Source organism: Myotis yumanensis, unplaced genomic scaffold (assembly GCF_028538775.1).
Source record: "Myotis yumanensis isolate MYYU_CA2020_CCGP unplaced genomic scaffold, mMyoYum1.0.hap1 SCAF_7, whole genome shotgun sequence".
NCBI classification, from domain to species: Eukaryota; Metazoa; Chordata; class Mammalia; order Chiroptera; family Vespertilionidae; genus Myotis; species Myotis yumanensis.
In genome coordinates this window covers 42,323,754-42,346,774 of record NW_027223758.1, presented here as the reverse complement: position 1 = coordinate 42,346,774, position 23,021 = coordinate 42,323,754, and the positions used below count along the sequence as shown (strand labels likewise).

The following is a 23,021-nucleotide window of genomic DNA, read 5'->3' as shown; positions in this document are numbered from 1 at the left end:
GAGGGTCTCAGGGCGGACACTTCATCCGGGGGTGGGGGTGGGGGGTGGGGAGGCAGTGGGGGCTGCGGTTCTCTGGGCGGGAGGAGATGACTCTGGTGCTCGAGGGAGGCACACCTGGGTGTGTGTGTGTGCATCGCCTGGGCTGCACGTACAGGTGATCCGACTCATTTCCACCCACGTTCACGATGAGTCAGAACCAAACAGATCGCGTCTCTCCCAAGGGCAGCCGGTTCCTCCTGGGAGCAGCGCTGGAGAGACCAGCGGCCCGGGCAAGGGAAGCAGAGCCGGTGGTCGCCCTTTGGGGGGCTCGTTGTTGCAAAGAGGGGGGTGGAGGTGGGGCAGAAGAGACGGGTCGGTCTAGACTCTAGGCCTTCCTCCGGCCAATGGGGCGCTGCCACCTCACCCTGGCGGGCTCCCAGCCTCCTGCGAGCCCGGAGATGAGGGCAATTTAATCCCCGGCTCCTCTCCTCCGGCTATTTCTGTGCGAAGGGGGTTGGGCGGCCGCTGTTCCCTCAGCAACAGGCCTGGCCGGGCTCCACGCGGAGGAGGCCCAGCTGGGAAAAGCAGCGGGAAGGAAGGGAGGGGCCGCTCAGGGCCTTCCCTTCGCGGGTGCTGGGAGCTGCGGCACCCGAGAGCCCTGGGTTCCAGAAGGGGGGCCTTTTAGGTCCTCGGTCCCGCCCTGGGAGGAGGCGGCAGAAAGGGGCCCGTGGGCACAAGAGAGCTCATTGTTCCCGGGCTGAAAGGAAAGGAGGTGTGAGAAGGAGATCGGGGACTTTCTCTTTGATGGAGAGAGGAGGCCGGTCCCCGACAGGCCCGCCTGGCCGCCGTCCTGGCCCTCAGCCCCGAGTGCTCACGCTTGGCATTTGCTGAGCAGCCCTGTCAAAACAACTAGGCATTCTGTTAGCATTTCTATCCCAGGAGAGCCTTAGTCTTCTCCCTCCCAAGTCCCCTCTCCTGCGGGTTTGTCACCCTCCACCCTGGGTCCCAGTTTGGCTGTGGTCCGCTCTCCTACTCTGCCTCACTCAGGCCTCCTCCTGCATGTTCCTCTGCCCCCTGCATCTTCTCTCTCTCTCTCTCTCTCTCTCTCTCTCTCTCTCACACACACACACACACACACACACTGCAAAAACAAAACAAAGTCTCCGGCCCTCTTTGCAGCCCTAAAAAGTTCAGACGGTCTTTGTGAACTAGACCTGAGATCCCTTTAGGAAGATTCTGTCACTTGTCACTTTTAAAATATGTTTTCATTGAATTTAAAAAATTTTTTGGACATAGGGATGGAGAGAGAGAAACATTAATGTGAGAGAGAAACATGGGTTGGTTGCCTCCCAGCCCGCAACCTGGGCACGTGGAATCAAACTGGTGACCTTCAGGTGCATGGGACAGCGCTCAGCCAACTGCGCCACACTGGCCAGGCGTCAGCAGTCACTTTTAGATCCCTTGGTACTTGAAGATGTGAGCTTCTGGATCTAAATGTTGTAGTAAGATGTTAGTGTATGTTGCACGTGTGATTTAATGAAGTCTCTTAAAAATAAACGTCTTTGGGAGGGATAGCAGGCTGTTTTTCATAATTCCCATCATGCCATTGGTTTCAACCTGGCAAATGTCATCTGTTAAGTGTCACATTGAGGAGACTCAGTCACCCATTTCCCGAGGTGCCTTTTTCTTGTTGGCTGCATCACCAAACACAGGGGCACATACCCGGTAGAGCAGAGCACGGAAACACATACCGCTCCCCCCCCCCCATACCACCCCCTCCCCCACAGTCCATTCCTCACAAGGAGGATTGGGACCTGGACCAGCGTCTTTCTCACGATGTCAGCAAAGCTTTCCTCAGACATCCAGGTGCCCGCGAAGCACTCACTTCCTTATGCTTCACTCTCGCCTTTTGCAAAGTGGTGTCGTTGTGAGGATTAAGGTGATCCACGTGTGGCCAACGTTTAGCACAGGCCAGGTGCACTGTAACCATAGTAATACCATCTTTGACCTTTTCCTCTGGGAATGTGCCTGTGTAATCTCCACGGCTCACTGTGAATTAGTGCCCAAGGATTATTAACCTTGATTTACAGATACAGACAGGGAGCTCAGGCAGCTTCCCTAACTTGCCCTGGGTCACCCAACCAGTCGGACAGCACCGTCTGGATTTGAACTCCAAGTACTCAGCCACACACAAGCTGTTCCAAAGCACAGACGCCTCTCCTCCTGCAGCAGGACGGTGTAGAAATGGTTTGCTAACCTGAGTCCCTGGAGGTTTGTTCTATGGAGATGGGTCCATTATGTCAGTGCATTTGAAAACTGCCGGAGGCAGTCCTTCCATGGATGGCTTTTAATGCCTATTAAGCAGGTGGAGAAAGAAGATCAATGAATGGTGATGTTTTTCTCTCCTGCTGTCCTGACTGTTCTGCCCAGGTTCTGGGGCAGGGCTGGAGTTTAAAGGCCTTTGAGGAGAACTTTACATGGAGACAGAGGAGGTGGGTCTCCCGTGCAGGTGTGATTTTAGGGTCCCTCCTGCATGTAGCTGCAGAAGGTCTTAATATGAAATGTGTCTGCAGAGCCAACATTAAAGAATCATTCCTCTGAGGTCTTGACTCGGCTAGAGTGCTCTTTGCAGATGAATATGCCTATTAAGGAAATCATCAGAATGACAGGGCCATCTTCCTGGGAAGCGATGAAGCATTGCCTGTAGGGCCAGAGAGAAATGGGGTGGAGGGGGGCTAGGAAACACAAGTGAGGGAGAGAATGGGGGGACAAAGGAGAGAGGACCCCACGTCTTCCCAAGGCATCTTGGCGAATGGCTTTGATTGGGTGTTTGGTTCATGATTTCTGCTGGGTTTTCTTGCTCCTCTTGACTGATTTTTGACAAAGAATGGAAAAGAGAAGAAGGGGATGTGGGTGAATGGTGGGAGTAAAGGAGAATAGACATTGGTTACCAAGCTGAGTGATGGTACCAGTGGTTGGCAAACTGCAGCTCGAGAGCCACATGTGGCTCTTTGGCCCCTTGAGTGTGGCTCTTCCACAAAATACCACGTGCGGGCGCACACATACAGACGTACAGTGTGATTGAAACTTCGTGGCCCATGCGCAGAAGGCAGAAGTCGGTATTTTGTGGAAGAGCCACACTCAAGGGGCCAAAAGAACCGCATGTGGCTCGCGAGCTGCAGTTTGCCGAGCTGCAGTTTGGTATAGACGAAAGGGAAGTTGTCTTTCACCCACAACACATGTGCACACATACACCTCATGCCACACACATGCACCAACAGACACACCACACACTACAATACGCACCCCCCTGATCACCAGGCACACCACACACACACACACACCCTTCCACACCCCTGAAACACTTTTAGAGAATAACAGTGCCACCTGGTGGCTATTTGTATGCAAAGACCCTCCCCCAAATCTGAACAGAAGAGCCCAAGTTGTGTTACTCTGTACTTACTTTGCTTTCCCACAGCTGAAAGTCCCTCTTCTCCCTCCTGTCCTTTTCTGAGAAGTGGAGCCAAACCGTAAATGTACTTCTGAGAAGTGCTTGACGGCATTCCCGGGGGTGCTGGGTGAGAAACAATACTCAGAAAACAGCTTCCAAACAGGTCCTCACTGTCTTACTACGCAGATGCTGCTGGTTGGGGAAAGGAGCAGCAGGGCCGAGGAGCAGAGAACGAGGGAGAAACGTCTTGGTTTTAGGACCTGACCCCAGCCTCGGATTGTTTACTGTAAATCGCCAGAAGAGCAGAGACCCGCATAGTAGCCCTCTCATCAACGCCTGCTTCTCTGACCCAAGCTTGGTCTCTCCGGTAATGGCTCATCTCGCTTTGCTACAATTAAGTTAAAAGGCACCCACTTGGGTCTCTGAGTCCCCACCCTGTGCCAGGCCCTGTGCAAGGAGCTCTTCCCACGGTTGGTGACATCAGGGTCAATGCAAACACCCGCATGGGACTTCCAGTGCCTCCCGGGGACCCAGGAAGCCCAGGTCACAGGTGATCTTTATCTCCCCAAATCAGCAAGACCCTGTCTAATGAACTTAGCTCTCTGCCTGGTATATCATCCGTGTTCTGTGACAGCAGCCATGTACAGACCATGCATGGAACTGCAAGTATGTAAGCATCTACTAGCTACGACTGGGGAGCAACACGCATTGTTAATTGCTTCTGGGATTTTCCAAGGACTCATTACAAGACATCAGAATCCAAGCGGTGAGATCTTTTATTTATGTAGGAGTTCAAGGAGTTCTTTCCAAGTGCTAACTCGTGAGTCCTCACCCAGTCCCCTGGAAGCGACTGGCTGGGAAAGAGGACACAGGTGGCCCATTGATCTGAGTAATATGGCATTAGAATTAGAGTCGGGACAGGGAAAAAGCAGCTCTTCAAAAAATCTCTCCTCCTCCCCCTTCCCCCCAGCCCAGAGCAGTAAAACTCCCTCATAAACAACCTGGTTTTGCACTGCATGTCCTAGGTAAGGGAGACTCCTTATCTGCCCCAAGGTGGAGAAGAAATAAAATTCTGAAAAATAATTCTGGATTAGTCAGTGAGCAGCACAACACAGGAAGGAGTTGGAGAGCTCACATCGCCCCTTCTTGTTTGGCCCCACATTTGAATGGGGCTGAACTCAGGTTAGAGTGAGCATCAGGGGCGTCTCAAGGGGAGGACGCAGGTAGGAGGGCTGGGAGGGAACACCAGGCGGGTGGCAGGGGCTTTGCGGGGAAGTCCATGCCTTTTCAGCGTCAATGGGGTACCTGTGATCCTTGGCTTGTGGCCCCTTCCTCCGTCTTCATGGAGCCTCCATGCCAGCTCTGCTTCTGTCAGCTCCTTTCACCTCGAGCCTCCCACAGTCCTGTCCTGATGATCCTTGTGATGACATTGGTCCACCACCCAGACAATCCAGGATGATCTCCCCACTGAGACCGTGAATCGCATCTGCAAATGGAGCTGCCATGGAAGCCAAGCTTCCCAGGTTCTGGGGATTTGGATGCAGATGTCTTTGGGGGCCTCCTGCCTCCCACACTGGGACACCAAGGCAGAGAAGAGAGACACAGGGACATCACAAGGAGGAACCTCTGTCATATGGACATCTTCCCATAATGTCTCTCTGAATCCGAGGACTATGGGAGGTTTCACCCTTGAGTCACCACTGGAGTTCTGAAGGGTGCAAACGGGAGCTCTCTTTCCTGTGTCCCCACCATGGGGGCCAGGGAGGCCGTTCTGGGACTCTCCTGAGCTAGGGGTGGCTTGAGGTATTGGAGCAGCACCAGTTTCTTCCTCCAGAACGCCGAGAAAGCCCTTGTAACTCCAGCTACACAGGTGGGTAGGGAGATGCCCTTGGCCACAGTGGTCATAGGCAATGGAAAATGAATTTTACAACTGAAGCACATGAAGTTCTTTTTTATCATCTCTGAGAAGACTGTTTCAGCCTTGAGTTAGGAAGAGCAGCCCTGATGGGGCCGCATACCCTAAATGTCAGCATTTCTTTCTGCTTCTCAGAGAACCAGATGTGAGGAGAGTTCTCAGCAAAGAAAGCTGGTTCCGAATGCCTTCAGGCTTACAAAGTCCCCAAATTGGCACCATTGAAAAGGAGGGCACCTCGTCTCCCCAGAGAGGAAGACAAGGAGGTGGCACCCAGAACCTCCAAGATGGTCCTATTGTCACAGCTGGTAGTGGGTTCTAGGCCCTGATCTGGGCCCGGCTCTGCCGGCATCACAGCGTGACTGTACCCACACAGGCCCTGGGCACACCAGGTTTATCGCTGCCCATTTAGTATTGTGGCTTTCAAGTCCCCAGTGGGAGGCTCCATAGAAACCATGCCCATTGGGTCAGCACTGAGGTTACATGATCCTCATGACCTCAACATCCTGCCAGTCACTCCCCCTGGGACCCTGATTTCCTGCTGTCCTTCCCCTTTGAGGGGCTCTAAGCTCCATCCAGATGAAGTCTTGGAAAGCCCCAAGTTGAGGGTAAGCACTCTTTCCCTCTTCAAAGCTCTGACTTTTTATAGCCTTTCAATCCTTTTATTGTACAGGGAGGAAATTTGGTGATAAGAATCTGTTAGGCCACAAAAACCACAAAGGACGTGACCAATCCTGGCTAAACAGCCAGGGCAGGTCTCAGTCTCAGCACTAGTGACATTTCAGGCCAAAGAATTCTGGTTGTAGGGGCTCTCCTGGACATTGTGAGGTGTTGTGCACCATCCCTGGCTTCTAACCACCAGACCAGCAGTTCTCAACTAGGGCAACGCTCCCCAGAGGACCTCTGGCAAGGTCTGGAGACATTTTGGGGTGTCACAATTTTGGGTGGTGCTGCTGGCATCTAGGACAGCTCCCAGCAAGCAGGAATGATCTGCCCCCAATTTCAATAGTGCCAAGGTTGAGAAACCCTGGTTTAAAGAAATTGAAGTAGACATTGAAGTTGGTCCGACAAAATGGGAGGAGAATGACATCCCCCAAACAGAGAATTCATATCCTATTCTCTCTGCAAAATCTGGCCCCATGTGGAGAAAGCCAGAAATAGTTCATTTTAACTAGTAATTCTGGGAGGAGCTGGCTCCCCGGGGCACTTCCTGGCAAGGGGCTCAGAGGGGCACGGGCCAGGAGAGAGGGCACACACTTCTTTGTGAGGGTGGCTGGGGAGGCTGGAGACAGTTAACACATGGGCACACTGCTCACTGGCGAAAGGGCCTGCAAATATCCCAAGGCCACGTGGTGCAGAGACACTGATGATACCCTGGGAAACGAACAAAACAAAGACCGAGGAGGGGATACGAGCGCGGCACAATTGAGCGGGGCAGGGCTGTGTCCACACGCAACACCTTTTGTCGCTTGGATTTTTGTAGTACTCAGCATTTGTACAAACACTCAGATCTGAAAGGACATTCAAATATCATCCACTTGTACACGCAAATAAAAGCAGGCCTCAATTATGAAAAATAAGGAACAGATGCAGGAAAAAAGGAGAGTGCATTTATGCACAAACCAGTCAACTGCTGGGCACTAAAGGTTGAACTTTTTGTCTGTAAGTACAGTTAGCTGATGAGAAATAAATAGATGCGTGTTGTCACCAATGAGAGCAGTGCTGGGCTCCTCCCCTCTGTCCCTCCCTATGACAGTGGGTGGGTACAGGGTAAGGGGGAAGGTCAGATGCATAAGGAGCGAAAGAAAGGAGAGGTTAATAAAATCACTGTGTGCTCAGTGGCATGTACACCTGAAATAATACTGTTTTCAAACCTTTTCCTTTTCTACCGCCCCCTATGTTGATACTGTAGATGAGAGCCAAAATGCATGTTAGAAAACCACATACGGGAAAATAGAATCATTTCATATGTCCAGTTCTACGTTTCTCTCTGCCCTTTCAGGTCAGGGGAGAACACAAACTCTGTGGCCTGTCCCCCACCGGGTACTCTCAGGTCCAAGTCCCTTAGAGAGACGGGCAGCAAAGTCAAGAATGAAAAAGAAGGGACAGGCGGGGGATGGTCTTCCACAGGCAGCGCATCTCAAGACATGACAGGTTAGGAAAGCATTCTGGCTTTTCTCAGGTCCTTGGGGACATTCTCTCCCTGACTAAGGCATGTGGTAGGAAGAGGTTGGTGAATACCCTTGTGGTTCCACTGTGGTTGCCCTGGTGGCCCCGTGAAAGCTTTCATGTAGAAATTAATTTACCCATCAGAATAGATTTGGGGCAGTTCTAGCTCATCAGGACTGGTGCCCCTGACATTGTCCAAAGATGGGAAACTCACCTACCTGCCACTTCTGAGCTCCTGCAGGATGGGAGTGCTCCCGCGTAGCTCATTGCTACCCGCCAGCGCAGTGTTGGCAAGGTGAGGTCATGCCGCCATGTCGCTGGAGCCAGGCTGTTGGGTCCAAATCCAGGCACCACCATCAGCCTCCTCAGAGGCCTCAGGCACATCAGCCAGGCCTTGTTCCCCCTGCAGTGACAGGCATAATGACAGTGATACCCTCGCAAAGGCCCAGTGAGCAACATAGTCAGCACAGTGCCAGGCTCGTAGGAGGGGCTGTCTAAATAGTGCCCACGGTTAGTATTGGGGATCAGGTTCTGTCTTGCTCGCTTTCTAGCTCATGGAAGGCCAGATGTCTAAGGCATGTATTTCTTTGTGTCATGATTACTTGTCATTTCCCCTTGGTCCCGTTTCTGAACGTGGGCAGGGACCCCTTTGGCAGACTCACAGACCCTTCCAGGTAACTGTGGTCCCGTCTGGCCAGTGTATGGGGAAAGTGTGGGGGCAGATATGACCGAGGTCTATAGGAGAGAACACCCCCCAGCGCTCCCCTGCCCCCACCCTCCGGGCAGAGTTGTCCTGGAAAGGCATCAGTGCACAGTGGCCTGAAGAACCTCTCCTACCCACCTTGGAATTCCTTCCATTTTTCTCAGTGAAATTATTCTCCAGGCTCTGCCTTTTCTTGGAGGTTCACCTGAGCCATCTCTCTCTGTACATGAGAAACCACAATAAACATGTAGAGTGGGAACAACGTGAGTACATGTAACATGATTGAACCGTACACTTCAAATGGTGCACACTTTAACTTATGTACATTTTACCCCAGTTTTAAAACATCATCACAAAATGTAATTAGAGTGGGAGGGACTTTTATTCATGATTGATGCTCCATTTAGAGGCTCAAGTCCAGGGTCACATCTTTTATTTTAAACTAGAGGCCCGGTGCACGAAATTTGTGTATGGAGGGGGAGGGTTCCTCAGCCCAACCTGCACCCACTCTAATCAGGGACCCCTCAGGGGATGTCCAACTGCCGGTTTAGGCCCAATCCCACAGGCGGTCGGACACCCCTCTCACAATCTGGGACTGCTGGCTCCTAACCACTCATCTGCCTGCCTGCCTTATTGCCCCTAACCTCTCTGCCTGCCTGTCTGATCGCCCCTAACTGCCTCTTCCTGCCTGTCTGATCGCCCCTAACTTCCCTCCCCTGCCAGCCTGATCTCGCAACCAACTGCCCTCCCCTGCCAGCCTGGTTGCCCCCAACTGCCCTCCCCTGCTGGCCAATTGGTTCTGATTGGTCAGTTTCTATGCCAGTCAGCATCAAAAGCTCCGTCTCCTAGGCAGCCATTGGCTTCTTACATTCACCCAGATTTGGTTCTGATTGGTCAGTTTCTATGCCAGTCAGTGTCTCTGGGCCTATCAACAGGGCTTGATTAGAAAGACGGGGCTGATCAGCAGCCCTGGTGGAGGCTTGGAGAGAAATGGAGGCCTGGCTGTTGGCTAGGCTGGGAGAGAAAGAGAGGAAAGTTCTGATCAATGGCTGCCATAGAGGCTACAGATCAGACCCTGCCTCTCTCTCTACAGGCCTCTCTCTGGGCCTGATCCGTAGCCCTCTAGGCAGTCAGTGCTGGGTTGGGGCGCCACTTCTGGTCGAGCCTTTGGTCCTTATGACCCTGGCTCTTTATTATATAGATAATTTTTTATTTAGGGTCACATCAGGGAAGCCTTCTGCCATCCTCTGTTTTTCTGGCTGGATGTGGAGATTTCCAAACTCAGCTGGAACTGGAGGTTCTTTGGCTCCTGTGCCCCTACTCTCTCCCTACCTCCCAAAGAGGAGCCCCGCTGGGCAGGAGGCAAACCACATGAGAGAACCATGTATAGGAGAGAACACCCCCTCAGAGGAGGTCTACTGCCATGTGGCCAAGCCCATGCCCAGGAGAAGTGGGTCGTCTCACGGTTTCTCTATGCTGTTCGGTACCAGGGGCTCGGGAGTGAGAGGACGGGAGAGGAGACAGCAACAACCACGTGCAAGGGCTGGTTCATGGCTTGGCTGAGCCTGGCTGCCGCCCACGCTGCCCCTGCAGCCTTTCCTTGGCTCCCGGGGCCCCCCTGCGTCTCTTCTTCCTCCCCGCTTCCTCCTGTCACCGCAGTAAGTCACTGGCTGGATGGGTAGGCCCTGAGTACGTGTGGAAGCTCCAGGTTGTAAACACACTAAATTGCCTCCTGGGTCATTCTTCCCACTGAAACTTGGGAATGTACATTGGCTCCCAGACCGGAGAGCCAAGGACAAACTCAAGCCTGTGCTGCCCTCTGCTGGCAACTTCAGCTTATGGCCTCCCCAGAACTCAATCAGAGGGGATCCATGGTTGCTGGCTGAGAAACCTTTTATATGCAAACTGAAGCGTGGAAAGGCCGTCTATAAACACAAAAGCAGATTTGCTCCAGATGAAACAGAGGTGAGGAGCCCCACTCCCACTGTTTCAGATAACAGTTTGAAAACCTGGACTCCGTATGAGGTCCGCTGTTAGTACAGGAAATTGGAAAGGGAGATAGAGTAGAGGCACCTGAGTTCGCCAGCAAGGCGGACAGAGACACATAGAAAATAATATAATATAGAAAGGGTGTTTTTTGGGAAGACATAAATCTTTGTAACACAGTAATGACCATTCTATACAACGTTTAAAAAAGTGGTAAAACTAAAGCTTATGAAAATACTTTAAAAATATTTTTAGCACCTTTCCCTGTCAGAACACAGCAACATATGTTGAGCATAACACAGCAACGTTACTAATTTCAGGCCAACTCCTTTGGAAGTTTTTGGAATGTGACCTGTGACTTTCTCACCTAGAGTTGGTAAATTACTTTCTCCTTTAAGAATAATGTTTCCAGCCCAGCCGGTGTGGCTCAATGGTTGAGCGCCAGCCCATGGACTTAAAGGGTCACTGGTTTTATTCCTGGTCAGGGCACATGCCGGGGTTGCAGACCTGGGGGTGTGGAGGGGGGTGTGGGAGGCAGCAGCTCTCATCGATGTTTCTCTCTCTCTATCCCTCTCTCTTCCTCTCTCTCTAAAAATCAATACCAACCTATTTTTAAAAAAGAATGTTTCCATATTTAAAACATTTTTTATGTTCTTAGAATGAATATTAAGCCACACTGTTCACACACTTATGCCATCAAAAACCACTGTTGGCTCTTTTTCTGCTTGTTGGAAAAACACCAAGATTGAGCTATCAAATTCCAGACGCCATTCCTTCTGTTTTCAGAGTAGGATGGCTTCTTGCAAACTTCATTCAAACAATGATTTATATCTCTTAGACAAGTATAGAAAACTCCAGCAAACCTGAGCATTTACCATCACACGACTTTTGCAGGGACTCAGCATTTATATTCAACAATGACTGTGTGTCTCGTGGGTATTGGACAATCAGCAGCAGCACTGTGAGAAAACAATGGGCTAGGTCTGGGTTGGCGCCTCCCTGCCTCCTCCACTCACCAGCTGGGCTCTCCAGGATGAACTGACATCTCAGTTAGCCTAACAATTGGTTTCCTCATCGCTAGATGGCAAGGCAGAGTTAAATGAGCCCTGTGTGTCAAACGTCTGTACCTCGCACACAGAAAGCCACACGCCCACCCCAAAGCTTATTTGCTTTCCTTCTTTTACATAAACATTTACACCTTAAGCTTGGATAATATTGATGAACCACTCATTCTACTAAAATGGTAGCTACAAGCAGCCTTTCACCAAGTGAGTTTGGGTGGAAGAGTGAACAGGACTCAGACTCCTTACGAAAGACAAACTTTGTGTCAGATGCTGAAATATTTTTAATGGTGTCAAATTAGAAAAAAAAATTATATATTTATACAAACATTCTCATGTGCTGGGTATATTTTTCTTTACTAATATTATAGAATTATGAGAGCTCTATCACATAATTCAAGGGCAAGTATTAGCCCTGCCAGCATGGCTCAGTGGTTGAGTGTCGACCTATGAACCAGGAGGTCACAGTTCGATTCCTGGTCAGGACTTGATCCCCAGTGTGGAACATGCAGGAGGCAGTCGATCAATGATTCTTTCTCATCATTGATGTTTCTCTCTCCCTCTCTCCCTTCCTCTCTGAAATCAATAAAAATATATTAAAATGTATATATGTATGTTAGTTAGGCCTGGATAAAATTCAGTGTCAAACCAGGTAAACAGGGAGAAATGCACGGAAGTAACATGTAATTTCTGAGTATTTGGTATCAGTTTATAGTTAAAAGCAATGATAGTATATAAATAACCACAGAATGTTCAAATAACAGAAAACAACAAAAATTAAAAACCCTTCAAAAAACAGATCTCACATGATATTAAATTTGTGCTGATCTGTGTGTCAATAGATTAACTATCTGGGCTGTGGCTACATCATTGAATTTTCTTGAGTTTTGACAAGTCAAAAAATTGTGTTTACTGAAGACACCACCTCATTGTTGCTTCTTGTGCTAGTCAGAGACTTGGAGTAATAAGTATTAGTGAGGGAGGAGAGGGAAGGTCTGAAGGCACCTTTTCTGTTGGTATTCTCAACACACTTTCCTTCCTAGGCTATGCTGCTGCCTATTTATTTGACCTGTTTGCCTTTGGATAGATAGCCTTTAATGTCTTATATTCATATAATCTCGTGTACTGATATTTGATTTTTCTTTTATTAGAAAACACATTGTCTTAATGGCTACTTAGTAATAATTTTTACTGTCCAGAGATTACCCCCTCCCCCAGAATCAAATATTACCTTTGGATATGTAAGCTTTTACTATCCGAATCGATTCCTCATATTATAATTAGCATTGAAAGGTCACCTTTACAAAGTTCCACTGAAGTATAAATCCTATGTTAATATTATAAAGCAATTGGTGTAAGAGACTCAAGTAAAATAAAAGCAATGGCTGATAGAAGACAAACACTTAACCATCCCTGTAGCTATTTAAAAATGTTTTAAAATTATACACACTCAGCTTAAAAATTCAAATACACACAAGAGTATAAGGTGAAAAGTAAAAGCCCCTTTATCCTACCTAACTTCTAGCTCCACTTCCTACTACAGCACAAATATGGAAGCTATTAGCTAGATGTGGCTAAATTAATCCTAAAATTTAAAAATTCAGTTCCCCACACTAGCTGTATTTCAATCGCTCAATTACCACACGGTGTTAGAGGCTACCATTTTGCTCATTGGTTACTGTTCTACAATAACTATAATTAGGCAGTAGCATATATACAGGATGTCCCAAAAAATGTATACATACTTTAACAGCTAATAGTTCAATTTTCAAAATGAAATGTTAATAAACACTGCCTTTATGATTATTCAGTGTGTGTATACACTTTTTGGGACACCCTGTATATGTATGTTTTATTATTATAAATTATACAAATTATATATTATGGATACAAGTCTCTTATCAGATAGGATTTTCAAAACTTTCCTCCCATGCTGTGGCTTATCTTTTTACTTTCTTGATAACATCCTTTAAAGCACAAAATTTAATTTTGAAACAGTCCAATTTTTTTCCTTTGTTACTAGTGCTTTTGGTGTTGTTCTAAGAAACTATCACTTAGCTCAAGGTCACAAATATTTACTTCTGTTTTCTTGTAAGAGTTTTATAGTTTTAACTCTTATATTTAGGTGTATGATCCATTTTGAATTAAAATTTGTAGGTGGTATAAGGTGGAAGTCCATTGACACATGGTTATGCAGTTTTCCTGACTGTTGAAAAGACAACTCTTTTATTTCTAAACTCTAAGTTATATTTTATATTCCCTTGACCTATACATCTATCTTTATGCCAGTACTAAACTGTCTTGATTACTGTAGCTTTGCAATAAGTTTTAAAATTGGTGTGTCTTTCAACTTTCTTTTTAAAAGTTGTTTTGGCTATGGGTCCCTTGCATTTCTGTCTGAATTTTATCATTAACTTGTCAATTTCTGCAAAAAAGAACCAGTTGGGATTTTGATGGGAATTGAATCTGTAGACCAATTTGGGCAACACTTTCATCTTAACAATGTTAAGTCTTCCAATCCATGAACAAAGATGTTTTCCCATTTTTTTAGGTCTTCTTTAATTTCATTATTCATAGTGATGCTACTATAAATTGAATTTTTTAAAAAAAGTCTCAACTTCAGAATGTTCATTGCTAGTATAGAAATAAAACTGGAGAGTCACCACGTTGCTTCCAAACATCCTGCTCACTGGTACACCAGGGGTCGCTAGACAAAGAAATTGCATCAAGATCAGGACTGAAACACCTTAGTGTGGGTGATGAAGCTCAAGAAGTCTGATCACTGGGTGCATGGAGTCTGGTAGGATGGCTTCCCCAAGAGCATGCCAAAGGATGCGCAGATGATGGCACAAACCCTGAAGGATTATGGGAATTACAGAATATGAGCCAAGGGTTATCAATCAGATGTTGGCATTTACCTACCTTCCGATATGTGACCACAATTCTAAATGATGCAAAAGTTCCTTCGAGCCATGCTAAGAAAGCTGCTATTGATGCAGCTGATGTGCAATTGGAAACCCAGTGTCCTCCCCCAATAAATTTTTCATTGGATATTGCAAGGCAGCAAAATCAAACCCTTTGCCATTGATCAAGCCACATTCAGGCCCTAGATTGCCACCTGATAGATATTGCCTGGCTGCTCCAAACTATAGACTTAAGTCTTTACAAAAAACAGGCATCTACTTCTGCAGAAAGAATAACAGTTACACAGTTAAGCATTGGTTAGTTACTAGAAGACCAACTACTCTCACACTTGGCACATCAACCCCACAAATCATGTCAGTTTCAACTAAAGCAGGGACTCCAATGTCCCTCACAGGACAAAGGTTTACAGTACAGATGCCCACTTCATAGTCCCTAGCTGTAAAAGCATCAATTCCTGTAAGATCAGCAGTTCAGAACGCCCTAATTAATCTATCAACTGTGTCCAAAATCATTATTACCACTAACATGATGCCATCACAATACTGCCAATGAATCATCAAATGCATTTAAAAGAAAACATGAAGATAACTTGCAATCTGGCCTTGATGTATGTAACATGTGGTCTTGAACCCACTGTACTGAGATTAAACATGCGTGTTGGATGTTTTCAAGTTGTTTTAGAAAACTTTAACAGCATTTAATAAGGAAATATAGTTATCAGTGTTTGAGATGTGTTTTAATAGAATTTACAATGTTTTTTTATCAGCCTTTAACTGTAAAAAAATAAAGTTGTCATTCATAAAACAGATTTTTGTATATTGATCTTATATCTATCCTATAACCTGTTGAACTCATTTATTTTTATGTTACCTGGTATACAGTGAAATATCTTGGTTTGCAGCCTAATTAGATAACAAACAATTGCAAAGTGAGTGAACTCATTGTTTTAAAATAAACTCTTTAGGATTCCTATATAATGTCATTTGTAAATACGTTTACTTTTCCTTCTTTTCCAGTATGCTTGCCTTTTCTTTCTTTCTCTTGCCTAATTACCATGGTTGGAACCTCAAGTACAATGTTAAATAGGAGTGGTGAGAGAGAACATCCTTGTGTTCTTCCTGATCTTAGGAGGAGAGCATTCAACATTCAGTCTGCTGCCATGAAGTATGATCTTAGGTGTGGGTTTCTGATAGATGCCTTATATCATGTTGAGGAAGTTTCCTTTCATTCCTAGCTGTTGACTAAGTTTATCATGAAAGGGTGTTGAATTTTATCAAATGCTTTTCCTGCATCTATCAAGATAATCATGGCAATTTTGTCCTTTATGAACATGGCACAATTGATACTCATTATTCACAATTCTGAATTTTGAATTTGCCAATTTATTTGTAATCCCAAAATCAGTATTTGAAGCACTTTTTTGATCACTCAGACATGTGCAGACCAGTGAAGATTTTTTTTTTTTTGCCCAGGAAATGCTTTAATTCCAGTCCCCACAGTGTGGGAGGCAGGCACCAAGGACTGCCTTGAGAAGACCTGGGGAGCCCGCCTTCTCAGCACGGCAAGAGCCAGGACAGCACCCCCCCACCCCAAACATAACTTCTGGTTCAGAGTTCCCACGAAGTGGGTCCAACACACTGGCTCAGTGAGTGGGGAGCCAGGTCCAAGGTCAGCAGGTAGGATGTGCTTTGGCTTAAGACAAGGCAGGTCTTCTTTGTCAGGGAGGGACCTAGGGGGCGGACTTCGGCAGGGGAAGGGAGGGGCTGTTGGGGATGACGGACTCAGTCTTGCCTGGCTAGGACAGCTTGGGCCACAGCTGTACAAGCCCTGAGCAGGAGCAGAGGAGTCCAGACCAGTGAGGGCTGGAAGGGAGGGCCCAGCAGCAGCACTGGAGAGCCGGCTGGAAAGACCCTGAGGGCTTGTCCATCTGCCTGGCTGCAGTAGGAAAATGTAAATCCGGGTTTTGGTGCGTGTTGCTCCGAGGGGCCCCGCTGGCTGTGAATCGCAGGGTCACGGTCCATCTGATTTTCTCTTCCGAGGGGACACAGCTGCCCTAGCCTTTTTGATAGCCATCCAGTCCTCCAGGATGTCGATCTCCTGCAGCATGTACACGATGTAAGGGCCAGAAACGAGGGGTGCCTTCTTCCTCTTGCTGGGCGGCAGGGAGTCCCAGGTCCTTGAGCTGCCTCTGGTGTGCAGTTTGTCATCCCACCACTCTGAGCTGATGTCCTGGCTCTGGCGGTCCTCCTCCAGCCTCTGCACCCGCTCCTGCAGCTCCCCCTGCAGCGTGCAGCTCACACTCATACTTATTCCTGATCACGTCCAGACAGAAGCCCTTGTAGATCCCTGCCACCTGAATGCGAATCTTGAGGCTCATCTGCAGCCCCCCCAGGCACTCTGTGTATTCGGGTGCTCTCTCAGCCCCCACTTCCTCCGCACCTGCAGCTGACTCAGTCGTTCCCTGAACAACTTCTCCTTTAGCTCCGAGAACTGCTTCTCCAGGTCCAGCATCTCATTGACGCACTTGCTGCGGTCGTCCATCTCTGAGCTCTCCTCCTTGGACTCGGTCTGGCTGCCACTTCGTTCCTCCTCACTCTCTTCTTCCTCTCCGTTCATCCTGGCAGCTGAATCACCCTCTGCTCCCATCTCTTCTGTGTCTTCGCTTGAAGGCTGGAGCGGCATCTGGGCTCGCAGGGAGTGGAGCCTCCGGCCTCAAGGCAGAGACTCTCCGACAGGTGGCCGGTGCCCGCTGCTGCGGGTGCTGGCCGCCGCCCCTAGTGAAGATTTTGAGTTCCTTGATGTGCATGCTCTCAGCTGAGGCGAACAATGCAATACCTTCTTGTTTCCGCTCTCCTACAGAGATGACCAGAGGATAGAGCAGACAGGGAACAGGGCAGTGTAGTGCAAGAAGGTCTGGCTCTGGGGCCATTTGGATAGCTTTGAATTCCCAATCTGACACCTGTTAGAGGGATGGTCTCAGGCAGGCACTTAATACTTCTGAACCTCACTTTCTCTTTTGTAAAATAAAGAAAACAGAATATACCAGGATAAGTTGTTTTTAGGATTTAAGATTGCTTCTGGGTAGAAGCAAAGGCAATACAGTTATCTCTCTCTTTTTTTAAAAATATATTTTTACAGAGAGGAAGGGAGAGGGATAGAGAGTTAGAAACATCGATGAGAGAGAAACATTAATCAGCTGCCTCCTGCACACCTTCTACTAGGGATGTGCCCGCAATTAAGGTACATGCCCTTAACTGGAATCGAACCTGGGACCCTTCAGTCCGTAGGCCAACGCTCTATCCAATGAGCCAAACCAGTTAGGGCAAAGTTATCTCTTAAGGTGAGTAAAATTCAATAAAAAAATACGTTATCAAGGAAGACATGTTTGTAAGAGTCAGACCAACAGCTACCAAGATTATCCAGTAGCAAACTTATCTTGATGTCTAGCTTTAACAGAGACAGACATTTTGTCACCTCTCATGTGCTTTCATGACCTTAGGAAAATTTCAGCTTGTTCTACAATTTATATACAAACCTTTTAACTCACAATTGTAGCAAAAAACCCTAAAGTTTGTACATTTCTAGATTATTTACAGATATATATATTTACATATCTATCTTTAAATCTATATACAAAAGTAATACCTATCTCAGAACCTGTCAGGGGGGCAGTGTGTAGTGGCATAAACATGGGCATAGAGATCTGGAGGTTTCGGTGCCAGTTCTCACTTAAACAAGATACCTCAATTTGTTTCTCCTGCTGATAAAATAAGGTTAAGCTTGATGATCACTGGTTCTAAAAACACAATGACTTATTCTACAATAATGCCATTCCCACTGTTCTTACTTTAGAGTGGTCAAAATGAAAATATTTTTGTTATATACAAGTAAACTGATACACATCCATACCTCACTCTTACAGAACAAACCAGCCAATTCACAAAACCTTAAAAGAGAAAGGAGGACGAGGAAGTCTGTGGTTAAATAATATAATTGCAACATCTCAAAGTCCTGGGCTTGCTGTGAAACAGCTGTTATTTTCCCTCTCTACATACACATACGTGCTTTTCCACCTCACTTTCTATAAGACTGTGGCATATGATGCATCTAGTAATTCTGATAACATTCAAAAACAAGGAGGTCACTTTTCAGAAATCCTGAGCCCATCAGAGAAGTTAAATGGTATTTCATCAGTTGTCTCGACCGGCACGTTACTTCTAACAAACTGACATGAATAATGGTGTGTACGATGACTTGAAATAAATGCATCTGCAGTTCGGCTGCATTGACAGCTATCTGACGGTACGGCATTACTTGAATTACCAAGATGTGAATGGTAAACACCAAGGAATGAGTCTTGAGAAGAATGATAATGTCCAGCTCCCACTGAGGTGGATGTAGAACTCTGGTAAGGGCCACTGCACATAATACAAGTTTGAAAGCAAGTCTTCCTTCCTGAACCTCGGTGGATGTCTAGTTTAGCAATGAGAGGTTTCCCAACATTAACTTCCTGCTTTTCCTCTATGGTATCTTCCAATCCGGAGTACTGATATGATAAGCATACTGTGAAGATCAGATGTTCCTGAAAAGGAAAAGGAGTAAGTATATTCAAACAAGTATAGAAAAACCAAGCAACAATGAAAATCCACTCACACTCCCCTTCTCCAGGTTCCACATACTCAGGCATCCTTTACACCTTCCCTACACGAGAAAGGCCAGCTATAGTCTTCTCATTTCCCCTCAATCAATACTTTTAATTCATATAATTCTAGTTCTTACTATTAAAGTAGTCAAAAATCATAGAGATCCTGTGTTATATTCCTGATGAACAGTGAAAAGGTATATTCAAAGCAGTGGGGCTTCAGAAACTTCCCTTTCTCTACTGTTGGAGATGATGGGGGTAATCCTTTAATGAAACAATAGTCTGGCTTTATACCCAAGCCAAAAGGTTATCTGTTTTTAAAATATTGTGAAATAATAATCCACAATTATAGGTGGTGTAACTAAATCAGAAAATGGGCTGATTTTCAAAGCTCAAAGGAGAATATAGATTAGCTATGAACAGGGTGACAACAGGTTATGTCTGTTGTCTTTCTGCAAATGTCAGTAGGGCCCACTTCATTCCCTAAGTTTTGGCTAACATATCCAATGGTCATGCAGCTATGAATACATTACAAACTCAGGTTTGGCAAGGATATGCTTTTATGAGAAAGCTCAGTCATACAGAGGTAGTGATATATAAGTTAACAAGAAATGAAAAATAGATAAAATAACTTCTGATTCTAATTTGCTATTTGTTTTGTAGAAAGTCATGGAACTAGGAAATAATTATTTGAAAATGCTAGATATTTAAAAGCAGACTAAGCTCTATGTCTCTAACTTTTCAGCAATATGGAGGGTAGTCACATATACTCTCATGTGAAAACCCTCAGGCTGTCATCAGAAACTGAATATAATCTGAAAAGGGTCACTGCTAAGACTCACTGTATATCAGTTATCTCTACTTTACTTTCATACTCAATGAAGCAGCACCTCCTATACAAAGATCACATGCCCAAATAAATTTTTGCTTTCATAAAGTTTTCTGTTAGTTATAAACAGGAAAAAATGGTAACCTTTAATTTTTGCAGTGAACTGAGTCTAGTGTAGAGGCAATGCTTGGGAAGCTCCTTTGACACTAAATAGCTGCCGGTTTCTTCAGGTGTCCCTTTATTTGCATCTTTTGGATCAATATCTAGGTCCTGTGAAAATCAGTGAATGTTATTAATGAAATCACAACATTGTCTATGACAATAAAAATCTTAACAGGTCTTGCTCTCTCATGAATACTGGCCTAAGTAGGTAATCATTTATCCAGGACTAAAGAAACAATGTTCTAGGAATAATAGGAATCTTAAATTTTGTGCTGGTACATTTAAAATGTTAGCTCTAAAGGATAGATACTTTCAAACGATCTCTAGAAACACTTCTTAACCTACTCAAGGTTCTTTTTAAGTTTGAGCCCCATGTAGTGGCTCCTGGATTCTCTCCTTCCTCGTTCATCACTTTTGGGAAGGGGTAGAGAATTTATATGACTCGTGTATTTAAGAAGAATAAATGGATACACCAAAGACTGCCTTTCCCTTTATCTTCTTTTAGAGCAGCAGTTCTCAACCTGTGGGTCGAGACCCCTTTGGGGGGTCGAATGACCCTTTCACAGGGGTCGCCTAAGACCATCGGAAAACACATATATAATTACATGTTGTTTTTGTGATTAATCACTATGCTTTAATTATGTTCAATTTGTAACAATGAAATTGAGGGTCACCACAACACAAGGAACTGTATTAAAGGGTCGCGGCATTAGGAAGGTTGAGAACCACTGTTTTAGAGCCAATCTTTAGACATTTCTAAACTTGACAAATTTAAGGTATGCTGGCGATTCATTTTCAAATAATATGACCATTGTTACTAAAATTCAAATAAGTATTTACATATGTTCTATATATGTATACATATTTCTTTTACATTTACCATCAACTTTAAATTTTCCAAAATTTAGTTTTTAGTAATGAGGATATGTCATTAATTTTAAATAATAATAAAAAAAGGAGAGCCTTACAAGCGGAAAATCGGTAACATAGGCATCGCACATTATTATATCCGGTGGTTTGTGGACTATACTTGTGTAGATTATCATGACGTTGGAAAACTCAGCCGCAAATCCTAACTGAATCTGAACACCACATTGAAATTTAAGACACATACTTTCAGGAAGTTCTGAAAAAGAACAATAAAGAATAACAAATATTTAAGGAGTGCTTGGTAAGTTTTCTGATGGCAAACAGCTAACAAATATTCTTTCTTTTAAAATTTTATTTTATTTTTGACAGTATTACAGACACCTCCCATTTTCTCCCTTTTTGCCCCCTCCACCGAACCTCTGCCCCACCCCAGGCCTTTCCCATGCTACTCTCTGTGTCCATGGGTTATGCATATATGCATGTATGTTCTTTGGTTAATCTCTTCTTGTCCCCTCACCTCTACCCCACCCCCGCCCACAAAGGTCTGTTATTCTGTTCCATGCATCCATACCTCTGGACCTATTTTGTTTGTCAGTTTATTTTGTTACAAATATTCTTTATAGGGCAAAATACAGTTAGAACACTTTCTTTTGTTTAAAATTGTTATATAATTAACAAATTGCTTGAAGATATACACAATTAAAGAAAAAGAAAAAAAACAAAAGCCCAACATTCTGCTGGTCAAGTAAATAAAAATCTTTCATCCACTGTTTTCTTATGGTTCTTGTCCCTTCACATATATAATTTTTTATAGTGGTAATCAAAAATATGCATACAGTTGTAAATATGTTTTTCCTGTAGCTGCAATTTTCATGAAAATAGCATTTAAAAATTTTTTTTAACACCAGTCCATCATGGTTAATCTTGGATTTTAATAATATGTTTTTATTGATTTTAGAGAGAGAGGAAGGGAGAAGGAGAAGAAGAGGGGAAAAGGAAAGGAGGGAGAGAAACATCCATGTGAGAGAGAAACATCGACAGGTTCCCATAACCTGGGTAAGTGCCCTGACCAGGAATCCAACCTGTGTGTGACCTTTCAGTGCACAGGACAATGATCAACCAACCGGCCAGGTTGGAAATAGTTTTTAATAAAGCATAATGTCGCTCAATGTTTTCTTACCTTTAACATTTTGCTACTGCTAAATATAGTATTTCTGGGCTTTATTGGTTTTGTATCGTAGTAATTTCTTATATATATAAATTCTTTAGGGTTGTTGGATATAACTATTTGATGGTGCCTCACAATTGTGACAGTTTTCCATTTACATAGAATATAACTATAATATAGTTTCTCCACAACATTTCCACAAGGTAATATTTTCAAAAAGTTTGCCTATTTGATGGGGTTAAAAAAAAGAACTTATGTCAACATAGATTTAATTTTCTTTTCTATAATGACTATTTTAGTTTATTTTCTACATTTGTTTCTTTTTTTTTTTTTTTTAAATATATTTTATTGATTTTTTACAGAGAGGAAGGGAGAGAGATAGAGTTAGAAACATCGATGAGAGAGAAACATCGATCAGCTGCCTCCTGCACATCTCCTACTGGGGATGTGCCCGCAACCCAGGTACATGCCCTTGACCGGAATCGAACCCGGGACCCTTCAGTCTGCAGGCCGACGCTCTATCCACTGAGCCAAACCAGTTTCGGCTACATTTGTTTCTTAATTACTAATATATTCTCAACTATGTGAATTGTTGAATTTGCATTCTTTAATTATTAAGGGGGGTCTTAATGTTTTAATTTTACTATTTTGCATGAGCTCTGTGTTATAAAAAATTATCTACTTATCAAATTTGTTACAAATATTTTCTATCTGAACTTTCAGTTTTATTTTATAAAAAGGTTTTGTTTACTGTTGATCTTTTTTTTTTTTTTTTAATTTTTTTTATTGATTTTCCACAGAGAGGAAGGGAGAGAGATAGAGAGTTAGAAACATCGATGAGAGAGGAACATCGATCAGCCGCCTCCTGCACATCCCCCACTGGGGATGTGCCCGCAACCCAGGTACATGCCCTTGACCGGAATCGAACCCGGGACCCCTCAGTCCGCAGGCCGACACTCTATCCACTGAGCCAAACCAGTTTCGGCATACTGTTGATCTTTACTACTATGATTTTGTTGTTGATTAGAGATTTTTTGAAGGAAGAGAATAAATTTCAATTATCCAATTATCTGTAATGTCAAGATAATTTATGGCATTTTACATTTAATATGTTAATTTACCCAAAAATATATTCTCATATATTATAAAAAATATATTATATAT

General features: G+C 44.9%; 1 protein-coding gene and 2 pseudogenes across 2 annotated transcripts in view; 1 reads left to right on the top strand and 2 right to left on the bottom strand.

The window, feature by feature from the left end:
• Positions 1 to 13,103: 13,103 nt before the first annotated feature.
• Positions 13,104 to 18,059, bottom strand: LOC139013908 (breast cancer metastasis-suppressor 1 pseudogene; annotated as a pseudogene).
• LOC139013477 (transcription initiation factor TFIID subunit 9-like) lies at positions 14,052 to 14,814 on the top strand (annotated as a pseudogene).
• A 102-nt stretch (positions 18,060 to 18,161) lies between the features above and the next one.
• Positions 18,162 to 23,021, bottom strand: part of MALT1 (MALT1 paracaspase) — a 53,329-nt gene continuing 48,469 nt past the window's right edge. For both annotated transcript variants that reach the window (XM_070420375.1, XM_070420376.1), the window contains 3 exons: positions 20,788 to 20,945; positions 19,802 to 19,927; positions 18,162 to 18,768 (listed from right to left, as the gene is read on the bottom strand). In XM_070420375.1, coding sequence (XP_070276476.1) covers positions 18,328 to 18,768; positions 19,802 to 19,927; positions 20,788 to 20,945 — 725 coding nt within the window. In that variant the 3' untranslated portion in view covers positions 18,162 to 18,327. The remainder of the gene's footprint in view (positions 18,769 to 19,801; positions 19,928 to 20,787; positions 20,946 to 23,021) is intronic.